At 37.8% G+C, this 24,701-nt stretch overlaps 1 protein-coding gene across 1 annotated transcript; it reads right to left on the bottom strand.

Moving 5' to 3' along the window:
- Window positions 1-1,600: 1,600 nt before the first annotated feature.
- On the bottom strand, window positions 1,601-20,156 carry LOC123247761 (dimethylaniline monooxygenase [N-oxide-forming] 4-like). The gene is made up of 8 exons (XM_044676760.1): window positions 20,019-20,156; window positions 18,297-18,485; window positions 15,924-16,086; window positions 14,265-14,407; window positions 10,351-10,550; window positions 9,002-9,354; window positions 6,576-6,645; window positions 1,601-2,833 (listed from the first exon to the last, which is right to left on the bottom strand). Exons 1-8 carry the CDS (start codon window positions 20,148-20,150, stop codon window positions 2,401-2,403), a joined length of 1,683 nt encoding a protein of 560 aa, XP_044532695.1. The 5' UTR covers window positions 20,151-20,156; the 3' UTR covers window positions 1,601-2,400.
- Between the last annotated feature and the right edge of the window lie 4,545 nt (window positions 20,157-24,701).

Below are 24,701 nucleotides of genomic sequence, written 5' to 3'. Positions count from 1 at the left end.
AGAATTGTATTTTTTAGTGACTATCTCAGTACTGGGACACTTCTAGTATACCTTCATTTTTTCTTTCTTTCCAGAGTGCTTGGCATCAATTCAGCAGAGGATAAATTAAATGACTAGAGGGAAAGAAAATAAAAGGCTAAAATGTCCTTGAACAGGTGGGTTAATTTTGGTGCTATTTTGATGGACTGGGTAGGGTAGACTATAATTGTTCTCCCATGAATTCTAGGTATTAGAATAACTGGGTGAATATTTGTCTTTCTAATGTTAATTTATGTGGATTTGCTGATTTATGCCTCCAGCAGCTCCATGAGTGACTGAGCAGTTTCTTCCTTTGCACTGATATTATCTCAGAGTCTAGCACTTAATAAGTGCTTAAAAAACCAATTGGATTATTTTTCTGATTTAATTAAACTATGTTTGCTTTATTATATAGAGATCTAAGTGATTTTCTATAGCTAGATCTATATAAAGCGATTTCCCAGTGAAGATAGAGCTGAATCAAGAGTATTAAATCCATTCCTAGAGTAGACTCTCAGAGCATTATCAATCAATCAATCAATCAATATTTGCTAAGCATTGACTATGTGTCAGACACTGTGCTAAGTGTTGCACAAGACTACAGAGCTCAGGTAAAATGTCTATACTCATATAGCATATAATACTAAAAATTGAGTATATTAATGAAAGATCCCTATATAAAGGTTTGAAAGATGATCAAGATTCAGTGCGGCTGAGATTTGGAAGAATTTATTTTCAAATATGACAGATGGTTTATGCAAATTCATAGGACCATGAGGTGGTGCGGGAACGTTTGGGAATAGTAGTCTCATCTGAGGGGAATATAGAGAAATTAAGGCAAGGGTTCTTAAACTCTCTCTCTCTCTCTCTCTCTCTCTCTCTCTCTCTCTCTCTCTCTCTGTCTCTCCTCCTCTCTCTGGGTTTGTATGTGATGGACTCCTTTGACCATCTGACAAACTGTATAGACTTCCAAAATAATGATTTTATATGCACAAAATAAAATACATAGGATTACAAGTCAAGTAATTATATTGAAATGTATTTTTTATTGATCAATCATTTTAGGTGTGTTTGATTCATCATGATCACATTTGGGGTTTTCTTGGCTAAGATGCTAAGATAGTTTTGTTGTTTGCCATATCCTTCTCCAGCTCATTTTATAGATGAGGGAATGGAGGCAAGTAGGGTTAAGTGACTTGCCCAAGGTCACATAGACAGTAAATGTCTGTGGCCAGATTTTAACTCAGAAAGATGAATAATCCTTACTCTAGGTCCAATGCTTTGTTCATTGCAGTACCTATCTGCCCTATGGACTCATCTTCATGAATTCTATTACCTTAGACACTTATTAACTATGTGAACCTAGGCAAGTCTTTACTCTTTTTTACCTTAGTTTTCTTATCTATAAAATGAACCAGAGAAGGAAATGGCAAACCATTCCAGTACCTGTACCAAGAAAACCTTAAATGATGTTGTGAAGATTCAGCATTGACTGAAATACATTTATCAAAATATAAAAATATCTCTAAGTTTTTGGTCTCCAGGTTAAGATCCTTTGCTCTAATTGATAATGATCTGACAATAGCTAAAATTTATATAGTAATTTGATGTTAGTAAAGTGCCCTGGATATGTTATTCATTTTATTTGAAACAAGACTGGAAAATTAGGGTTGAATGAGATCTTGGAGGGACTCAGTAGTTTGTATTAGGCAAGAAAACAGTTTTGAGAAAGATGGAAGGGAGAGGGGGAGAAACTGATTAAGAGATGAATAAAGAGGTTAAAACATCTGAGTTTCCAGAAAGATGATGATCTGAACAGAAACAAGAAAGTTTGGTGAGTTTAGGGGTGGGGTAGAATAAGAAAGATAAAATCAGGCAAATAACATCTGTGTGGCCAATTGTGATAGCCTAAGGGATCAATCATGACAGAAAGGTAGAGATTTCACAAAAATGCACCCTCAAGTACATGTAGCAGAGGGGGGAGAAAATAATGCTATGCAAATTGTCAGAGAATAGGCCAAAAGGGACAGTGCCATTGAATATTCAAGTCTGTTCCTTTCTGAGTCATAGGTAACATGAAATAAGAGAACTGGAAGAGGTCAGTACTGAGAGTTTTAGCTTAAGTGGAAGAGGCTGACAAAGCCAGGGAAGGGGTTAGAGCCCAGGGTAAATGATTATTGAGATTAACCCCGTCAAGGAAGCAGAGCCCAGTCAGCAAAGTAAGGAGGAACAAGTATGTCAGCAAAAGGATACTGAATTGTGCTATCTAATCCTAGGACCCTTTCTTGAATGCCATTCTATATACTTGCCACCATGTGAGGAAGTTTGTGAGAAGCAGATAGAAGAGGAGGTAGAGAGGAGTTCTTGTTACTTAGGTGTTATTCACCCTTGCCAATTACTGGCTAGGTAAGTGGAAAGTCTATTCCCTAGTTTGCCTATTCCAGACAATCTTATATGAAAGGAAGATTTATAAGCAAGCAAAACAGCAAAGAACAGCACAGGTGTCCCCAACCAGATCTTTAGCCAATGAGGCACAACAGTAGGCTCAGAAAAATCATCAACAACTCGAGTTTGTAAGGGCTTGAGGGTCCGGTCCCACTGAGTCAAAATGGCATTTCTGGCTCCTTCCCATTTCCCAGGTCCTGTCAGTCGGTACTGGTAAGGGGTGCAGGGACCAAAGAAAACTTCTTTTCCCAGCCTGGGATCCTTAAGGAACAAAGATAAAATTCTGGGCTTTGCTCCTATATATCTGGCAAGTTCATCCAAGACATCGATATAGTCCAGTTTCTCATTGTTGGGATCCTGAATGATGCCCCTTAGGGAAAAGAAAGAAAATGGTGAATCCTTTGTCATTCCGGGTGCTCCCCAAACTTCTCAACTCCTTTCTCATAGAACTTATAGAACCAAAACACGAAAGGGATGTTTTTATTGGGCAAGATTAGATAGAGATTTTCTTGGGCTTGTTTTGTTAGAGAGAGCCAAGAAGAAATATTTATTTTGAGAAATGGGTACAGGTAGAGAAAATGGAAAAGAAGTGAAGTTAGTGGAGTACTTTCAAATGTTGGTTAAGGAATCTGAATTCAGTTTGAGCTAAAAGTCTGGTCACTCTAAACATGAACTAGAAAGTATTACTTCAGGGGCAGCTGGGTATCTCAGTGGATTGAGAGTCAGACTTAGAGATGGGAGGTCCCTAGGTTAAAATCTGGCCTCAGACACTTCCCAGCTGTGTGATCCTGGGCAAGTCACTTGACCCCCATTGCCTACCCTTACCAATCTTCCACTGATAAGTCAATACACAGAAGTTAAGGGTTTAAAATTAAAAAAAAAAATAAATGATTTTAAGTGTTACAAAGGACCACAGTAGCCATTTAGTTCAACCCATTCATCCAAAAGAATCCTTGCTACAACATAATAATCTACCCAACACATATCCTTAAAGCATTTACAATGCACTGTATATAAATAGCACAAATAGGGATATGGGATAGGTGAACATTTTGCGATTTTACAGACATAGGAAACTCCTATATAAGAAAACTCTTTGTCAGTGTGGGTTAACAATTTAACAATTTAGCAAAAATAAGTTAACAATTGTTAAGATAGCTTCTGAGATTATTGAGAAGTTAAGTGACTTGCCTAGGGTCAAAGACCCAGTGTGTCAGGGAGAGGATTTGAACAATGACAAAATGACTAACCATCTCTCTGCCTTCAAGGAATTTACAGTCTGCCTTACCAGTAGTCATCCAGCCTTTTCTTGAATGTCTCCAAAGAGGAAAACCAAGCTGGCTAGGTGGTACAGCAAATAGAGCACTAGGCATGAAGTCAAGAAGAACTGAGTTCAGATTTGGATTCAGATACTTACTAACTGTGTGGTCTTGGGCAAAGTCCCTTAGCATCTGTTTGCCTCAATTTTCTTTACTGTAAAATGCGGATGATAATAACAATATCTATTTCACAAGGCAATTGTAAGGATTGAAAGAAATTATGTTTGTAAAGCACTTTGCACAGTGCCTGGCACATAATAGATACTTAAAAAATACTTGTACCCTTTACATGTCACAGGATCAAATCAAACCTTCTCCTTCCTCCTGTGGAAACTGATTCTATTTTTTAGAGAGCTCTAATTTTTAGGGAATCTTTTAAAATTTAAGTTTAAATTTGCCTTTTTGTGACCTCTATCCATAGCACCAAGTTCTGACAGGTGAAGTCAGTCTAATACCTTTTCCACATGAGAGATCTTTAAATACTTAAAAACAACTATCACTTTCTGTATTAAAATTGTATCTTGTTCTAGTTCTTCTGACCCTCCCTCCCCTTTCTATTCAGTATAGTAAATTTATAGGTAAGTCAGTAAAAGGTAGCAAGAGCAGGAACTGTGATTTCAAAAGGGTCCTAGAAATCAGTTACAAAATTCAAAGGAGCATAATTTGCAAACTATCATATATTAACTAAAATTCAATTCCTGAGACAGCTAGGTGGTAGAGTAGATAGAGAGCCAGACCTATATTTGAGTAGTCCTGGGTTCAAACATGGCCCAAGATATCTCCTAGATGTGTGATGCTGGGCAAGTCATTTAACCCCCTTTGCCTAGCCCTTACTACTCTTCTGCCTTCAAAGCAATATTAATTCCAAGTTAGAAGGTAAGGGTTTATTTAAAAAAAATCACTTCCTGGTAGTGTATGCTAAATCAAAGGAAGCCACCTAGGACTTGCTGTTAAAGCCTTTTTTGGTCCTGAGATATGTAATTCTCAGATAAACTCCAAAGCGCCACAGAATGGCCAGGAGAACACCAAATGGCACTGACGATTGTAGATGATGTGGACACGTTAACTTTAAAGTTTTACTGACCACTTTGAGAGGATGTGTATATGTTAATGATAACCATAAGGAAGATAAGAGTTAGTCTGTTCCCCCAGAAAAACTCCATAAAAAATGAGACCTCAAACTCTTGTCCCCATGCTCTCTCCCCTCTCCATTGGGTCCACACTGCTGAGCACTCCCAACCTTCATCCATGCTTACATGAATGATTGTCTGTACCCTTCCCCCTTCCTTTCTCTAGCTCTGCCTGCCTTCTTTCACCACTATCTCCATTCCCTCTGTATCCCCCTTTCATACTCGTTTCTGGACTTTCTGTACTGTTTCACCCTACATCCTCTGTGTCTCATTAAAGTGTGATTACAACCTCACTTCCTGCTTGCATCAGGGATTTTCCCAGTGTGTAACCAAAGAACTAGCATGCCTGTTCCCAGGTCATAGTTTCATAAGTTAAATCACACTCCACTTTCCCTCTAGATCTTCTTTTCCCAAGACTAAATATCCCCAGTGCCTTCAAATGAAACTCATTTGGCACAACCACCTTCTTGGATGTTGTCCTCTGGTTATGCTCTACTTTACCAACATCTTGTCTGAAATGTGTCACCCAGCCCTGAATACAATGCTCCAGCTAAGGTTTAACTAGAGTCTCTCTATTCTTCCTCACTTTGAGATCCCATAAAACTGATATTATCACTCTGGTGACTCATAATGAGCTAGATAAGTAGAAAGTCTATCCCCCAGAATATGCTTACTTATCCTTTGAAGATATTTTTATAATGGACTTAAAGTCTTCTAAAACATCTAGATACTTTTCTCAGATGAACTTCCATTTTACCATACCTTGATTATCTCATTGTTTACAAGCTGATTCTTTGAACACAAGTCAAGAATTTCCATTTATCTGTATTAAGTGAGATAAATATGTCCCCTCTACCTCAACTGAGTCATTGATGAAAATGTTAAAAACCACGGACCCTGGGAAATGCCATTCCCTCCAAGAATATAAAAGCACCTTTCATAATGTCTGATACACAGAGGTACTTAATACATGTTTGTTCCTTGCCTTTCCGACTTTCCTTCTTCCTTCCATGAAAACTAATTCTACTTTTGGATAGCTCTAATTACTAGGAAGTTTTCTAGTAAGTCTTCAGTAGTAGTGGGTTTAGGGATTTGCGTAGGATCATTGGCAATATGCATTGTACCTAGATCTACCAGTATATCACAAACACTGTTATTCAGTCATTTTTCATTTGAGTCTGGCTCTTTGTGATCCTCTTTGAGGTTTTCTTGGTAAAGTTAATGGATTGGTTTGCCATTTCCTTCTCTAGCTCATTTTGAAGATGAGGAAACTGAGGCAAACCGGGCTAAATGCCTTCTCCAAGGTCACACAACTAATGTTTGAAGGTAGATTTGAACTGAGGAAGATGAGTCTTCTGATTCTAGTTCTGGCACTCTATCCACCGTACCACCTAACTGCTCTATGACAAATACTAAGTGCCAACTAGATACTCTCTTCTACTAGGCTGTGCAAATACAATGATCATTTAAGAGAGGATCCTTGACCTCAGAGAACTTATGGTCCTATATTGAATAGGACACAAAGTGATAACCATACATTAAAAACTATTTTTACACAAAAATTATTTTTCCTATGGGCCATGGAAATGACTTTATTATGCAAAATGTATTTTGTGAAGAAAACTTTTGCTTAGTTGTCTCTGTGATGAAGGATATTTTATACCTTTTAACAAGCTCCTCCTTTCTGGTAGCATCTGCCATCAATTGACTTGGTGGTGGTATCTTGCATAACCCTTTGACAAAAAATAAAATACATGTTTTTTTTCTTAATTGTAGACAAGTGACCAGAGCATCTCTACTAAAGCTATTAGACTTGGATAGTTCAGTGAATTAGTAATCTCATCAGCGTGGACACTTCTTTTAATAGTGTAGGTCACAGATTATGTATGTTTTCTCATCCTGTATGATAGGATGAATCCTAAATTCACCAAAGGAGAAATTTAGCTAGAATACAAAAATATTTCTTAGATACCAATTACAACAGTTAAAACCAAATACAACAGTTAAAATTGATTATAGAATAACATCATGGATTTAGGGCTAGAAGGGACTTTAAAAGGTATATAATCTAACCCTCTCATTTTGCAGATGAGAAACCTGGGGCTCAAGGTTAAAACACATTGGACAAGCATTAGAGCCAGGATTGAAACCAAACTCTGATTCCAAAGCCAGTTACTTTTCCCATGCTAAATATAATTATTTTTAACTGGCAAATCAGATGATCACAGAAGTTGATCCTATTGTGACCTCACATCCTGACCTAATTTCCCTGGACTCTTGCCATGTATAGTACAATCATGATTAATTTCCTCAATTTTTCTCCTAGTCACAGTACTGGGTTTCTGTTTGGTACTGACAATTCTCTTTCAGGATTATGGGCTACAGTCTTTTATCTGATCCCCCCTGCCTGTTAATTCAGTCCCTATGGCTGAATATCTGCTATTTGCTAACAGAAATACTTGGATGCAATTTATTTTCTTGCCCTCCCCTACCAGGACAATCTCTTGCTTATCATCATTAGATATATTCTCAAACACTTGACATCACTTTGACCAACTTTTCATTTAAAGCTGCATTTTTGTAACATCCCACTTACCTGCCCAAACTTCCTTCTAGTACCTGATATTGGAACTTCCCTTGTTCACCTGTCTTATACTGTCTTCTTTGTCTAATCTCTAGATTCCATTCATCCCAATCTGACCCTGGTTCTTATTATGAATCTTGATCCATTTTTTTCTTTTTAAACCCTTACCTTCTGTTTTAGAATCAGTACTGTGTATTGGTTCCAAGGCAGAAGAGCGTTAAGGGCTAGGCAATGGGGGTTAAGTGACTTGCCCAGGATCACACAGCGAGGAAGTATCTGAGATCAAATTTGAACCCAGGACCTCCTGTTTTTAGGCCTGACTTTCAGTCCTCTGAGCAACCCAGCTGCCCCCTATGAATCTTGATCTTGACCAAGAATAAGTACATCATACAAATTTGTTGGAGACAATATAAAACCTTAGGATCACAGATTTAGAGATGGAAGGGATATTTAAAATCTTCTAATCCAATTCTTTTATTTTACAGTTGACAAAGCTAAAGTCTACTGAGATGAAGTGACAGTTCAGTTCATACAGGAGTGGCATAGTAGATACAGTGACTGACTTGAAGTTAGGAAGACTTAGCTCCAAATACTACCTTCTACATTTTGTAGATGTGTGACCATGGGCAAGTAATTTCATTTTTCTGGGTCTTTGTTTCATCTATAAAATGAGGAGATTGGGTTTTATTCTTTAAGATCCCTTCCAAGTTTAAAATTATGTATTCAGTTGTTTTTCAGTTGTATCTGACTTTCCATGACCGTATTTGGGATTTTCTTGGTGAAGATATTAGAGTAGTTTGCTGTTTCCTTCTCCAGCTCATTTTACAGATGAGGAAACTGAAGCAAACAGAATTAAGTAACATACCCAGCATCATATAGCTAATAAGTATCTGAGGCCAGATTTGAAATCTGGAAGATGAGTCTATCTGACTCCAGGCCCAGTGCTTTATCCACCATACCACCTCTCCAACTCTAAATAATGATTCTTTGTTAAATGGTAGAGCTGGGATATAAACCAATCCCTTTGACTCCACATCCAGTCTTATCACTATACCGTACCACCCTGCCTTTTTCTAAAAATGATCAGAATGGCCTCATTTGACAGACTGCTCAGATCTTCTAAACATTCTCACTAAGCTTGAAAAATTTGAATTTGCACCAAAATGAGATCTTAACTCCAGAGTCATAGACATCATACATACTCCTTTCTCATCATATAGGATCTAAAAATCTTTTAAAACTGCTCAGTTCTATCAGGATCACATTGACACACTATTTGCCTAAGAAAGTGACCTACAGAAAGGTCATATTGGTTGAAAGCTTTTCTGAGGATTTTTTAAAAAGGGAAAACATCTTACTTGCCCATAATTCTATTCCTGTAAAGATTCTATATATTTTCAGATAAAAAAATTTATTTGAAGTTACATGGTTAGGGAAGTAGTGGTTACCAGGCATAATTAGATCATTTTTTAAGAGTTTTGGAATTCCCAAGAGAATATATTTACCCTTAAAGACCCTTGTGACCCATCGTCCCTGGAGTTCTACAGTTGGCAAGATGGCTCCTTTAACACTGATGTGACCCATGATAGCCATTGTTGACTTTTCCAAGTTTGAAGGAAATACATGTTTGTACAGGTAGATCCTATTTTTGCACAAAGTTCTTGTAGGTTCTTCAAGGAAGGGAAAGGAGAATGTGTATCCAGTAGCAAAAATCACTGCATCAATGTCTTCTTCCACTGTCCCATCTTCAAAGATGGCAGAGGTTTCTGTAAACTCTTCCACGTTGGCCTTTACAGTGATAGCACCACAAAGGATATAGCTTGGGAGCTCATCATTTATAATTAACGTTTGTGTTTGCCTTTGGTATGGAAACAAACAAAAAAGCCGCCTCAGTGATTTTGTATGCAGATCAATTAATAAACATTTAGTGTGCAGGCTGTATGCTAAGCACTGGGAAACTGTACTGAGCAATAGATGAGATTGAAACACATAACTCAGTCAATTCAGGAAATTTATAATAAATTGCATATTTGTAAGAGTACAAACTAATCTATTTAGTCAAAAGAATCCATCCAGTAACTTTCCATAGACTCAAGAAGAATGTTTCTAACTTTTCTTTTTCTAATTCTGACAGTAAACTACAAGAGATTTGTTCATTACAAGTATAAAAATAAAATCTCTCCCTAAGAATATATTTCTAAAAGAGATTGTAATCTACCCAATGATATGCTAACTGAATATCTTTTTAGTTCCTTGTGATAAAACCAAGCCTAGGCAGAGCTAGAATCTCCATTGAAATCAGGACATAAAGAAAACAGGCTGTAGAATGAAATCACTTAAAGAAAAATTAAAAGGACATTTTCATTTTTTGTACTATATATTTTTCCTGGAAGGCACTCTGCCTCTTTCTTATTTCTTATTTTTTTGGTTACATTAAAGTTCTGTGGTGTCTCCTTCCTTCCCCACCTTTGTACTATATACATTTCAAAGCAATTGACTGATATTGATATTAATCAACATAACTGATTTCCTTTTTTTTTTTTTAAAGAAACCCTTACCTTCTCTATTAGGTTTGTATTGATCTTAAGACAGAAAAAACAGTAAAGGCTAGTCAAAATGTCCAGGGTCATACAGCTAGGAAGTGTCTGAGGCCAGATTGAATCCAGGTCCTCCTGACTCCAGATCTGGTGCTCTATCCATTGTGCTATCACACTGCTCCAATTCCAGGTATTTTGGGGCAACATAATTATAGGAATATGATAAAAATATTGTCATTTTAATATAAAATTTAACTTCTCATATCATAATATTAGAAATTTTCTGCAAATAAATATTTCTAGGTTAAAATAATTACCCCTTAGGAATATTCAATCCATAATTCTTGTGGTTAAACCATTTTGTAATTTGTTTCATCATCATCCAGTTTCTTAAGGGCGAAAACAGCATGCCTGAAACCATGTGAAGAAATCTTGTAGTGAAGATCATAAGAAAGGGGTAGCCATCTTTAGAAAGACGACTGAGGACCCAGGTACCACTTCTAGTACTGAGAAACACCTAAAAGGTAAGGCACGATAAATACAGCATCAATCATTTTATATTACTTCTCCCCATATAATCCATACAATAATATTGCCTTTGAGCACTTTAATATCTTTGGATTAGACAAAATGAAATGATCTCATATGAGAAGTGATTGTACATAGTACAGAGAGTGTTAACTTTGAAGTCAGAGTTGCTGTTGTTCAGTTGTGGTCAGTCATGTCTGACTCTTCATGACCCCATTTGGGGTTTTCTTGGCAGAGATACTAGAGTGGCTTGCCATTTCCTTCTCCGGCTCCTTTAATAGATGAGGAACCCAGTGGATTGAGAGCCAGGCCTAGAGACGGGAGGTCCTGGGTTCAAATCTGGCCTCAGACACTTCCTAGCTGTGTGATCCTGGGCAAGTCACTTGACCCCCATTGCCTACCCTTACCACTCTTCTGCCTTGGAGCCAATACATAGTAGGCTCCAAGACAGAAGGTAAGGGTTTAAAAAAAAGACGAGGAACTGAGGCAAACATGGTTAAGTGACTTGCCCAGGGTCTCACAGCTAGTAAGTGTTGGAGGCTCTATTTGAACTTAAGAACATGAGTCTTCCTGACTCCAGGTCCAGCATTCTGCCCACTGTGCCACCTAAGTGCCATGAAAACAGATTACCTGAGTTCTAAGCCTACTCTGGCTATTTATTGCTTGTGTAATATTAGGTAAGTCACTCATTCCCCCTGATCTTCAGTTTCCTTGTCCATAGTGGGTGGGACTAGATGATCTCTAAAGTTACTTCCGTAAAAGAAAAATCTTGGGGAAACAATCTTCTGAGCAGAACTGACTTTATTGTGAATGTGTGACTCCTATAAATCAGTGGTCTACAGACCGGCATTATCTGTGACCCCGGAGCTTGTGAGCTGGCTGTTATTTATACTTTAGCAAAAGAGCTAGATGACACGAATTCAGTTTAGAGGGGGTTCGCCAAGCAGGATCTTTATTCTGAAGGTGAAGGTGTGGCTTCCCTGTTCTCCTGGAGGCAGGGCACTCTCCTTCAAAAAGGCCAGCTTTTATCATGTTTCTTTTCTATCAGGCAGATTACATAGCCATCTATTCCATATAGGATGATAATGAGGATGGCCAAGGTTATTATAGTGTCAAAAAGCCAAATAAGATAATATGTCTTCACAGAGCTCTTCAGAAATTCTTGTATATATTCTAGGCTGCTAAAGGCATGCACACAACTCTCCTTGGTAAAGATATTTCACAAGATACTGCAGTGAGTTTTCATTCTTTGTTTAATCATAATATGATCATTGATTACTTATTATCATACATAGCTATCCAGTCAATAACAGATCATTGATTACAACTTAGTACTAAAATACTGATTATCTAATGAGATTTTATGCAGAGGATATACAGCTATAAAGAGACATTAAACAATGTATATAATTCTAAGTTACTTAATTTTCAATTATTCTTTATACTTCTAAGCAAACCTCTATGAATGATGCAAATTCAGATACACCCTGAAAGAGTTAAAGAAGTAGGACTGAAAGACTGGTGCACAGGTGAATAGATGAGTTTCTAGACTTCCTTCTATTGTTATTTTACAAATGATATTGATTTGGGGCAGCTAGGGGGCTCATCAGATAGAGATCTAGGCCTGGAGTCAGGAAGATCTGGGTTCAAATGTGACCTCAAATCCAAGTCTCCCAACTCCAAGTTCAAACAATATTTTCACTACACAACAATCAAATTCAGAACTCTTGAAGACAAAAGACAAAAATACTATTGCTACATGCCTTAAATGTTACAGTTACTTTTATAATGCTAGACCAAAATATTTTTTTCCTATCTGTGTGACCCTGGGAAAGTCACTTAACCCCGACTGCCAAGTGCTTGCTGCTCTTCTTAGAAATGATCCTATGACAGAAGGAAAAGGTTTAAAAAACAAATGATCAAACAATATTTATTTGACATGAGGCAGCCAAGGCATAGTAAAGAGAGAACTACCTATAGTGCCAAGAAAATCTGGGTATAAGTTTTTCTTACGACATATATTGACTGTATGACCCTGGGCAAGTCTCTCAACTTCTTAGTGTTCAAAAAGGCTGCAATTTCTATAGAAAATACTGACCCTGCATTGATAGGGAGAGTTTGCTCTTCTAGTACTCACCTATGTCAATGCAAATAGAAATTTGATCTATATGCTGTACTACCTGGTACCAGCTAGTGGGAAGTAATTGTCAGATTTTCATGGTTAGCATTCCTACCTCAGAAATAGGCAAATGCTACAAGTCAAGGCTTTATCTACTGTTTTATCAATTGTCCAGACTTAAGAAAGTAATGGAGAGAATGTTAGTTATAAAGATTAAACTTAAAAATATGTCCTGCATAAATTTCCCTAATTGTGGGCCCCCCCCAAAGAGCTGATTGTTCAGCATTTACCAGCAGATTCCCATCTGTATCCCTATAAATGGCGATAAATCCAACATATTTTTCTAATTTCCAAAAAAGAAATAACTGAAATAACTTTTTCCTATGCTACTCTGTTCAAATATATATTTATATATGAAATATATTTTTAAAGCCCTTACTTTCTATCTTAGTAATAACTCTAAGCTAGAAAGCAAGGGCTAGGCAAATGAAGTTGTGACTTTCTGAGAGCCACACAGCTAGGAAGTATCTGAAGCCAGATTTGAACTCAGGTCCTCCTGACTGCAGGCCTGGAGTCTATCCACTGTGCCATCTGATCGTCCCTACTCATATTTAAAAAAATATTTTGGTCTAGCATCATAAAAGTAATTGCAACATTTAAGGTATGTAGCATTAGGATTTTACCTTTTGTCTTCATGTTCTGAATTAGTGTTGTACAGTGGAAATATTGGTTGAACTTGGAGGTGGGAGACTTGGATTCGATTCTAATTACCGACACCTCTAAGCAGTGTGAGGACACATGTGATTTTCCTCTTTACATTTGTTGCTTGGAAATAAAGTTGTATAATGGGCAAAATATAGCAGTTGAAGCCAGAATACAGGAATAGAATTTGGGCTTTGCTACTTACTCTCTTGAATAAGTTACTTTACCTTTCTAAGATTCAATATTTAATTTGCAAAAATGATAGGATTAGATTAGATGAACTCTTATTCTAAAATCCTAAATTCTTATTAGTAGCGAACTATTCAAGTTTAAAATATGCAACATTTATATTTTAAATGTTTCCATGACTTCAATAATGTAAAAATTCTTTTGGAAAAGTAATTAAATTAGGAAGGCACTCTCTACCGCATCTCTACAGCAGTTGAGCTCCAATTCCTTGGTCCACTTCTGCCTGACTCCTCCCTAAGTAACAGCCTCCAGAGAAGTGGCCTCATCTTGCACAGACCCTCATTCTCTGAGACTTAGATCTTTTGAAATTTGCCTTTCTAACTACAGAGGAATCTAAATTTCTAATCCTTTTTTTTCCTGGGAAAGAGAGAGGAGAAAGAATTAGATTTCTATGGAAACTGCCTACTGGTCAGGCATCAATAGCATTTTTCTAACATGTTTCTTGGAGATGTGCCCATTCTGCAACTGGAAACTTGCCATGATTCAGAAAGCTGGGAGTGTCTTTAAGAAATTCCAGAGTTTCTCACTTCAGTGTGTATTCATGTGAAAGAACAATGACTTTGTACATTTCACAAGCCCGAAACAAAGATTTGGGGAAAATGAGTGGGAGGACTCCGAAAAAGGGAAGTGTACCTGAGATGCCACACGACTGAGTTCTACAGCAATATCACCTCCACTGTTCCCAAGCCCAATCACAAGGACCTTTTTACCCTGAAAACGTCCTGGGCTCCTGTATTCCTGACTATGCAGAGTCTGGCCTTGAAATATGTTGATTCCTGTGGGAAAATGAAAAGAAGAGGCATGATGGTACTTAGGAACTCTATCAATGCAAGCAAACAGAGGCAGGAAGCAGTTCTGTTAGACAATGATGAGCCAAACATATATTCTATGATTTGAACTTAGGTCTCTGACTCCAGACCCAATATTCTTTTTTTTTTTTTTTTTTAAACCCTTGTACTTCAGTGTATTGTCTCATAGGTGGAAGAGTGGTAAGAGTGGGCAATGGGGGTCAAGTGACTTGCCCAGGGTCACACAGCTGGGAAGTGGCTGAGGCCGGGTTTGAACCTAGGACCTCCCGTCTCTAGGCCTGACTCTCACTCCACTGAGCTACCCAGCTGCCCCAGACCCAATATTCTATTGACTGTGCCAACTAGTGGCTCAGGTAGCCCTAAACAGACCCTCAAATCAACCTTCTTCTGGAAAGAGATCCTACCCTGCAGAGAGAAGGTAATGAATGACTTGGGTCTCACAGAATGGGGGTCTCTGCTAGATGAGGCCACTTCTCTGGAGGCTGTTACTTAGGGAGAAGTCAGGCAGAGCTGGAGGAGAGTCACTGGACAGAGAAGCTAGAGCTCAACTGGTGTGGAGATGGGTGGAGAGTGACTTCCTAATTTAATTACTCTTCCAAAAGAATTTTTACACTATGGAAACTCTTAAAACACAAATGTTTATTTTTAACTTGAATAGTCTTTCAAATTAATTGCTTTAAATTTCAAATCTGGGTGGTGTGATATGATGAAAATTACACTGAAATAAAGTCACAAGAACTGGCTGCCCTCTCCTGCCTGGTTTGTTTGGCTAAAGAATGCCCATGATTGACAATGGCCGTGGGAGCAGGAGAGCTTCAGAGCTTCTGAATTGTAATATTGTTATTACTCTTAAAACTACTACTATTACAGGGGCAGCTGGGTAGCTCAGTGGATTGAGAGCCAGACCTACAGACGGGAGGTCCTACGTTCAAATCCGGCCTCAGACACTTCCCAGCTATGTGACCCTGGGCAAGTCACTTGACCCCCATTGCCTACCCTTACCACTCTTCCACCTATGAGACAATACACAGAAGTTAAGGGTTTAAAATAAAAAAAAAATTAAAAAAAAAATAACAACTACTATTACAGTGATGATGATGATTGCCAGAAGTGCCTTAAATCTGAATAACTACTCACACTCTGTACAATCTCTTACATGCAGATTTTGCTTGGAGTTTGGATCGGAATTGATTGGTGATGTCAAACTTAAATAGAAATGGGGCCAGTAAACCATACCTAAGGATCCCTGCCACTACAATTTGACTCAGAAAACTGGGTGTTAATATTATATAAGTTCTGTTGGTTTTTATTTATTTTGTAAAATATTTCCCAATTACATTTGAATCTGGTTCCAGCAGCATTTGAAAGTGTTGTGGACACATGTGGCCCGAGAGCAGGTCTGCTCTCATTTATGAAGAAATGCTTTTCTTTAGAAAAACCTGGCAGAGTAGGCTCCGCTTAGATCCCAGGCTAATAGACTCACCAGGGAAGGACTCTAGAGGTAAGCGAGGATTCTGGTAGAGTCCTGTGCAAATCATGACTGCATCAAAGACAGCTGTAGTTTGCTTCCCTTCTTTATCTGTCACCACATTCCACTGGCCAGAGACAGAGAAGTCTGGGCGTTTTGTCACACTGCACACAGTCGTCTGAAAGGAAGCACAGAGACCTTCTTCATCTAAAGGAGCCAGGGGTAGACCCGCTATATAGTCAGATTGATACAAGAAAAAACTCCCAACATGAGATTGGTCCTTCCAGTCACAGTAGACATGAAATTCTTGAATGTTTCAGAGAGGGAAGATGGACTAGGATACCAAAAGCAAGAGGGAGATTTAAGTGAAAATATTTTACGCCTTAAAGGATTCAGTAAAAAATTATAAGATTTGCTGGCAAGGCAGTACTAGAGGCAGGTTGTGCTGCCTCTTCTGATAATTAAATATTTAATGTGATCATTTAAACCTTGGAAATTGCCCATTGTTAAAAAGTTTTTATTGTCAACTTGTTTTTAAGTCATGTCCAACTCTTCATGACCCATTTGGGGTTTTACTGGCAAAGATCCTGGAGGGTTTTATCATTTTCTTTTCTAACTCATGGGGCTTGACTTACTGTTTATTTTATTTTTAAAAATTTATTTTAAATTATATTAAAAAAATTTTTACAAATAAAATTTAACAACAAATTTCCACATAAGTTTTCTGAAGTTACATGATCTAAATTATCTCCCTTCCTCCTTCCCTCCCCACTCCCAAAGCTAGTAAGCAATTCAATTTGAGTTATTAATGTAATATCAGGTAAAACAGATTTCCATATTGTTCATTTTTTGTAATCTTTCAAAGCCCCTGAAATATACCCAAATAAATGAAAAATTGTAGGCTTTCATCTGCATTCCTACTCTAATAGCTCTTTCTCTGGAGGTGGATCGCTTGACTTATTTAAAATTTTTTTTCCCCAGACTTAAAAAAGTAATGGAGGAAATGTCTGGAGTGCAAATTAAACTCTAAAGTATATTCTGCTTCTATTTTTTTAAGGTGTGGAGAATCTGTTGTCAAATATTTACTATCATACCCTTGCTTATACCTATACATTTACAAAGAATTAATCAGTATTTGGCAGTTCTGTCATCTCCCATGAACATCATCCTGGAGAAAAAGAAATGAAGACAAATCCCTCCCTACTCATTAGGATAATCTGGCGAGTTAGTGAGTGAAGGAGATACTCAGAATTGTTCAATTAACCTGATTCCAATAGCCCTGTTTTAAAAAATGTATCCTCCTTCTCTTTTGGGAGTAGGTAGGGAATCAACATTTATCAGTTCACTCTTGCTTACAAAGAAGTCTTCAGTATTTTGGCAGTTCTGCCATCTCCTATGATCATTGTGCTCAAGGAAAAGAAACGAAGACAAATCTCTCCATACTCATTATTAGTAAAGTTTGGTGACTTGTGGGTGAGGAAAATATCTTAGATTGCTAAGATTTTAATTCATACATTTTCTAACATTTTTTCTGCCAGGAAGCCTTTTTAAAGGGACTGGACTAGGAAAGGAAGAGATCTTTTATAGTTTCCTGGGCACAAGCACCTCTTCCTCCTTACTATCAAAGATACTTTATGTATTTTTAATGAAAATTTAAATAAAATTCTAGATTTTGAACTTGAAGGGGTCTTAGAGGATGTCTTGTCCAATTCCCTTATTTTATAGATAAGAAAATAAAAGTCTAGAGAGGTCAAGTGGTTTGCTTAGAGTTATAGTGATATAAATGAATTGTCATGATTTGAAACCATAACCTGAGTCCAAATTCAGTGCTCTGTCCTTTACACTTTCAAGCCAAACAAATTCTAAAAAATCTAGAAAGAGGATGTGTTGGGAAATGCTGTCAGTTTATTTAAAAAAAATTTTAAAGTCTTTACCTTCTGTCTTAGAATTAATATAAAGTATTGGTTGCAGGGCAGCAGAGTGGTAAGTACTAGGCACTTGGTATTAAATGGTTTGCCCAGGGCCACAAAGCTAAAATGTGTCTGAGGCCAGATGTGAACTCAGGACTTCCTGTCTCTAGACCTGGCTCTCTATCAACCGAGTTACCTAACTGTCCTGAAATGCCCTCATTTTAAATCTACTCCTGATTTCTGGGTGAAAAGAAAAGGGTAAATAAAGAAAGGTCAGGAACCTTAAATATTTGAGTGATTCAGTTTAAGTGGGAATCTTACTGGACCATGGAGAAAACAGTCTTGGCTTTTGTCTTCCTTGCCTCTTACTCAAATGGAGGGAAATTCAGGCAGAAGCTTACTTGATCTTCTTTTCATGAGTCGCTCTGCTGACTGGCAACATCTGTTCCTGAAGTTCTCAGTATCTAAGGTTTCTTACCTTTAAGTGAATGTATTTCAGAAGGTCAAAGTGGTCAACATAGGAACGAAGATATTCCAACAACTTTGCATGGTTCATGTAGTTGGGATAATCTTCTTGGAAGGGGAAGTCACTAAAACATGTCATCTCCTTGCACACATTGGTCACCACAGATTTGTAGACTTGAGTCATTCCATGTCCAGAGTTTTCCTGAAGGAGTGAGAGATTCAACTTTTAGAGAGGAAAAAAAATTCAGTATTGCCTCCAGGGAGCAGTGAAGAATCCTAGGAAGGGGTGTTCACTCTCTATTTTTGTGAGTTTCTACTTATATCATAGGGTTATTATAAAAATTCAAATACTTCATCAACTTTGGAGCACTATCTAGATTTGTATTATATGTGGTGACATCATATAGAACATTGGAACTGGAGTCAGGAGGTCTTGAGTTCAAATCCTGATTTAGATATTTATTAGCTATATGGCTCTGGGCAAGTCATTTAAACTCTGCTTCAGTTTTTTCATCTTTAAAGTGGGGGATAATAGTAGAACCTATCTCCCAGAGTTCTGAGGATTATGAGGATCAAATAAGATTATATTTGTAAAGAACTCTACAAACCCTAATGCTCTAAGTAAATGATACCTATTATTAATATTCTATTTTGGTCTGCCCTTTGTTTTTGAATAGGATCGATTACATTGGAGGGTGATGTTTTGACTTGTGCATGAATTAGATTTGTGAGTCAGAGTTCCACAGTCATCAGCCTTGTTCTCCTTCAGAATCGTCAAAGTCCAGTGGCAAGACAAAAATGGGATGACTGGTAATGACTTGGGTTGTAGTGGATGATTGAGGCATCTTTGATGTCTGACCATGTTCTAAGTGCTCCACAGAGCCTGCTTCAGCTGCCTTCATGACCACTGGAACAAATTGTTCTCATCTGCCTCTTTTGCTGGGAGAAGTCTTCGTATGCCTTGGGGTAGGCACCCTCCTACATGGACAGGTTTAAAGCCTCTTGGCTACCTGGTTTAGCCCATATGCCAAGATGATCTCCTGGGATGTGGCTATTGAGCCTGCTATAGCTTCTTAGAGTCACAAATGAGAATTAGGTGAAAAGTGGATACGACAGGAGAATGAGCAACCCTGAAAGGGACTTGGCAAACCTTCACACCAGAGGGGCTATTCCTTCCTAAATGCCTATCCACATTATTACTCTTACTCTCTCTCTCCAAGGAGATCCCATTGAACACAGTGCTACATTCCATGTCTGATGAGGTACTGGCCAAAGGAAAGTCTGATGACCAAGCCTTCTATTGGGCAGAGGTTTGGAGATAATATTCCAGTATTGACCTATTCAGGACAGATTAACTACAGAGTTTAATCAGCTGGCAGATGAACTAATATTGGATATTAACTATCACTTCCTTCCTTTTGAATATTACTTGATATCATGAGATACAAGATCTCATTGGCTTTTTTTGGGGGACATGCCAAAAGACTTTAGAGATTATATAGTTCAGGCCCTTTATTTTAGGATAAGAAAACTGGGCCCTGGAAAGATCAAATCATTTCTCCAAGGTTACTCAGCTAGTAAGTAGTAGATTTAGGAGTCAAATTTGTTTTTATAAGAAACTGACAAGGATCTTCTCAATCATTTATTGAATTCTCGGTAGTCTCGACCCTACATTATCAAAGATGTATCAACTATGAGATTAAAGGGAGGAGGGATGGAAAGATTACATACTTACAGTAAATTTCCACAGACCTCCAATGTCATCACTTCTCTCAAAACAGGTGGGCTCCAGACCTTCTTCCAAACAGCATTTAATGGAAGTCAGTCCACTCACACCAGCTCCAATGATGGCGACTCGTTTGGCCATGATCTCCTATATCAGGATTTCTCTTTGCCCAGGGAAAGAAGGGAACTCTTGTCACAGTGTTAGTGGGGGATCCTGTATCCTCCTAATAAAAGGAATAATAAAAGAAGGTGGGCAACAGAAAACATAAGTAATAAAGTAAAAATATGCTAACAGAATACAAAGATGTGTTATCCCTAAGTACCAACCATGAGGGAGCTTTCTCTAAATTGAAAGAGACAATGTCATTTGCTAGTTGAAGGTAGTACTCTTGGTGGCCCCTTAAGCTGAGCTCATCAGCATCAGTAACTAGAGGCACTCAACCTCCACGTGAGAAGTGGTCACAGAATACAAAGACATTGAGGCACATGTGGAGGGAACGCCGGGAACAGGGATACACCATCTCCAGGTAGATGCAGACACAGCAACAGCAAGAAAACAGCTTCTAGGAGAATTACCCCTGAATTTATAAAACCTGTCAGGGATTCAAGGAAAAACTAGCTATTGAGAATTGAATAACAGAGGAGCATAGCCTAGGAGCCCAGCTAAACCCAGCAGACACACTAACTGCTGGTGGAGGCAGTATAAGATCTCCCTTCCCTTTTTCTTCCCTTTCTTCCTCTTCCTTTCTCTTCTCAGAGTGACTTTAGAATCACAGAAACTCGGGTTCTGTGATTTCACCCAGACATTATTTCCAGAGGAATATTTTTATGATATCATATTTCCTCCTCTCAGGTTTTCTCTTTTGGACTCCTGCCATGATGTGCAGAATAAGTAAGTTTGAGGAACCCTTGTCACAGCTGCTCTATACACTCCCAGGAGAATAGATATATCAGGAAAGCAAGCCACTTCATAATCAAACAAATATAAATATTTACCCACAAGGGAAACTCTCAGTAAACTTACCTTGTTAGCCCAAAGTAGATTTTTGGCCGCAGTCTGTGGGTTAGCACTTATTTCTTAAAAATCAAGAAGCCAAGAACTTATTCCTACTTAACACAATGCATTAAAACTCAAGGTACTTCTTAGTTATAAGAGATTCAACAGAACGAAAAGTTCTCTTAAAGTGAAACTGGTTTACGAGAAAGATTTCCTCACAGGCTTTTTTTTTTTTTATCATACTTCCTAATTTGCATGAGGGAGAGAGGAGGCTATTTCCTGAGTCATGAATCCCTTGGTTATAAGAGACCTTTGGTATGGTGAAATAATCTCTCAGTCTCTCTTTCTCTATCTGACTCTCCCTTTGAATCTGTCTCTATTTCTCTTTTCCTCTTCCCCCATTTTCCACCTCCTCCTTCCCCCCAAACCTCTAGGTCACATGATGGTTTCCAACAACATAGACAAGATCAGTAGTTCACTTTTAAACTAAGCTACTTGGGTCAAATGAATTAATTGTCTCAAGTTAGAGCCCTCATTGTGGCAGGGTCCAGTTTAAAATGAGCTGAGGCTGGAGAGCTAAGAACAACAATAATTAAAGCCATATCAGGAAAAACAGGACACTCAAGAAGGGATAGGATCATAAGACCAATTATAAGTGGAAAGTCAGAAAGAAGGAAGAACTTCCTCATTCTTACTTTATCTATACTTTGTCTACTAAGGAGAATATTTTCTGAACTACACAGAACAAATATGCCTAATGGGAAGTTGATTTCAAAGATGAGAAAGGAGATAGTGAAAGAGGACATAGCTGTACTTGATGAGACCAAGTCATCTGACCCAGATGAACTATTTCTCTGGGTTCTCAAAGAACTGGCAAATGTCATAGCTGAGCTATTACCACTGATTTTGAAAAGGTCATGGAGAATTGGTCATGCATTGCAGGATTGAAGAAAAGGTGAATTTTGTCTTGATTTTTAAGACAGAGAAGAGAATGAAATGTGTAAATTATAGACCAGAGGATTTGACTTTGTTTCTTATCAAAATTCTGGAATGCATTTTTTAAAGATTCATTAGATATGAAAGCAGAACTCACACACACATACACAAAATCAGGCTTTATCAAAAAAAGATCATGTCAAACTAACTATATTGCCTTCCCCTCTCCTTTCTGAATTACTAAACTGTTAAATTATGTAAATGATATAATTAACCTAGATTTTAGTATGGCACTCTGGTCTTCTCCCCTCTACAATTTAGACTCTTAGTTTAATTGGCCCAGGATTTGATTCCTCCAGATCTGAGAAAACTTTGGATTTGTACTCTTAAAACTATAGGAAATGCGCATTGGCTAAGGGGGGGGGGAGAGGAGGTCAGAGGGGGTGAAGGGGAAAGTAAGAACATGAATCATGTAACCATGATAACTTTTCTAAAAAATAAAAATTATTAAAAAAAAAGAAAGAAAACTAATGCTCATAAACTCCCCCAACACCTTTACTTTCAATTGTCAGTCAGAGAATAAAATTAGGTGAAAACAGGGGCATTTACTGAAATGTCAGTGAAATGTCATATTAGGAATGGTAGCTTCAAAATATTTTTCCTATAAAGCTGGAGAATATTTTCACACAAAAATCATATTATGACAGTGAGAAGAGTGAATAGAGAGATAGTATGCTTATAGAGAGGCAAATACATGGAGAATTTACAATAATATATTCATATTGATTTTTGTTGTTTATCCTTCATTTTCAAAAAGGACCAATGACAACAGAAGAGATTTCTTGTCTTGTGCATGAATTGGATTTAAGTGAGGCAGAGTCGCACAAAGTGGCCAGTTTCCTCACACTCTCTTCCAGAGTCATCAAAGACCAGTAATAGGAAAAAAAGTCTAGATGACTAGTAATGGCTTGGAATTTAGTGAATGAATTTGGTGTCTTAGATGTCCGACCAAGCTCCAAGTGACTGCTTTAGCTGCCATTGGAATGAATTTTTCTCATCTGTCCATTCTACTTCTGAAAGTCTTTTGTAATAGTAAAATTAGGACTCTGGTCCTTGGATTTTAATAAAGTTTATTAGAATTACTTGGTTAGGTGGATAGGTAAAAGAAGAGAGAGAAAAAAGTCCTAGATTAGCTAGCTACTTGTGTGGCTTCCACAGCATCACCCCTGCATACAAGTTCCTTGGAAGGATGCCAAAGACAGAGAGCCAGCAATTCTGGATTGTCCCATTTATTCCTTCTTTTGGCGGCTGGGTGAAATTCAGAACCATGTCCAGATCAAGTGCATAGGTCACAGTCCCATGACCCCTACTGCGTGACATAAGTTATGTAAATTCATGCAAGCTCATGTGACTCAAGTGACCTAATTTACCCAATGATTTCCCTCACACAGTCCTGGCTTCTGGGTCAAATATTTGGTAGGAGATGAAGTCAAGTGTGAGACCCCAGAAAAGTAAATTTCCTTCATAAAATCCCCCCTTTGATTCTTTGGGAAACTAGCAGGTTCAATCTCCTCATTTGAGATTTCTAGGAAATTAACATGTTAGATCTCCCCAATGAATCATTCCATATATATGGCTTATCTATCTAAAGATTCTCTTACTAGAAGTATATATAAATATTACACTTTACATCGAGGGAATTACAATAATTTGATGAATAAGAAGCAAAGAAAAGTAAAAGGAGAAAAAAAACAAAAATGATTGATAGATGCATTGAAAAAAAACCAATTGGGGGGCACTACCCTTTGGCATAAGAATTTACATTCAGGATAAGTGATATGTTCAGTCCCTTTCAGTTCAGTTCATTATATCCCAAAGTTCATTCTGGATCTCTTGATGTATTGTGTGATTTCTATAGATACCCTTATGACATCTTCTCCAGAAGATCCACTTTTCTTGGTTTAGGATGTAGGCGATTTTCTTTTCCTAAAATTGCTTTAAAAGATCTTAAACCTTGGATTTTTAGGATAATTATACAATCCCCCTTAAGGAGGGTGTTGACCAACACTAGAATCACCCTGAAATACATGGCTTTATGGCTAAGCTATGAGATATATGAATCAATTCTCAAAAGAAAACCAAAAACTCAGAAACCAAATAGAAAGGGGAAAAGATTAAATCCTGAATAAAAATACGTATATATCAAAATCCTATGTGTATAAAGTTACGAGTAAAAATAAAACTATAACATGTCCTTGAATCACCAGAAAGGCCCAATTAAAGTAGTTTATGTCCTGTAAGCATGTAGGACATTTGCAGCAATGTTGCACTTATTCATCAGCAATAGAACTATAGAAAATTGGCATACTATAAAAGAGAAAGGGTCAAGTCTGAGGTAAAAGGGAAGTATGATTCCCTGGTCTGATTTTGTCTTCAGTCTCAGGGAGAGGGTAGCCAAAATGAAAACCAAACCAAGGTACTTGTAGAAACTTGGCATGAGGAAGTCCAACCTTTGGATTTGCCAAACAACCACTTCCTTGAACCTCAAAACACTTTACATGCTTGGGGTAGAGAACTCCCCTAATTCACCAATGGGTTTGACGATGCCTGTTGGTTACCCTCAAACTTGGTTTAGCCTGCCTGCTGAGATGGTTTTTGTGTTGTGGCCACTGAACATGATACAGCTTCTTGGAGGTTGGGTGAAAGGTAAAAACCAAAGGTAGATTAGTAGCCCTAAGGAGAGTTCAGCAAACCCTCACA

This window comes from Gracilinanus agilis, chromosome 4, assembly GCF_016433145.1.
Source record: "Gracilinanus agilis isolate LMUSP501 chromosome 4, AgileGrace, whole genome shotgun sequence".
Classification (NCBI taxonomy): Eukaryota; Metazoa; Chordata; class Mammalia; order Didelphimorphia; family Didelphidae; genus Gracilinanus; species Gracilinanus agilis.
Note: the sequence above shows the minus strand (reverse complement) of the source record. Positions and strands in the feature narration are given on the sequence as shown.

What these genes read in the sequence shown, in the direction of transcription:
- LOC123247761 (XM_044676760.1), bottom strand. Translation starts at nt 20,150, where the DNA reads ATGGCCAAACGAGTCGCCATCATTGGAGCTGGTGTGAGTGGACTGACT. An exon ending in ACCTCTAGAGTCCTTCCCTG is followed by an intron (nt 14,408 to 15,923) that starts GTGAGTCTATTA and finishes ATTTTCCCACAG; the next exon opens with GAATCAACATATTTCAAGGC. An exon ending in AAGGAGGAGCTTGTTAAAAG is followed by an intron (nt 2,834 to 6,575) that starts GTATAAAATATC and finishes CTTTTCCCTAAG; the next exon opens with GGGCATCATTCAGGATCCCA.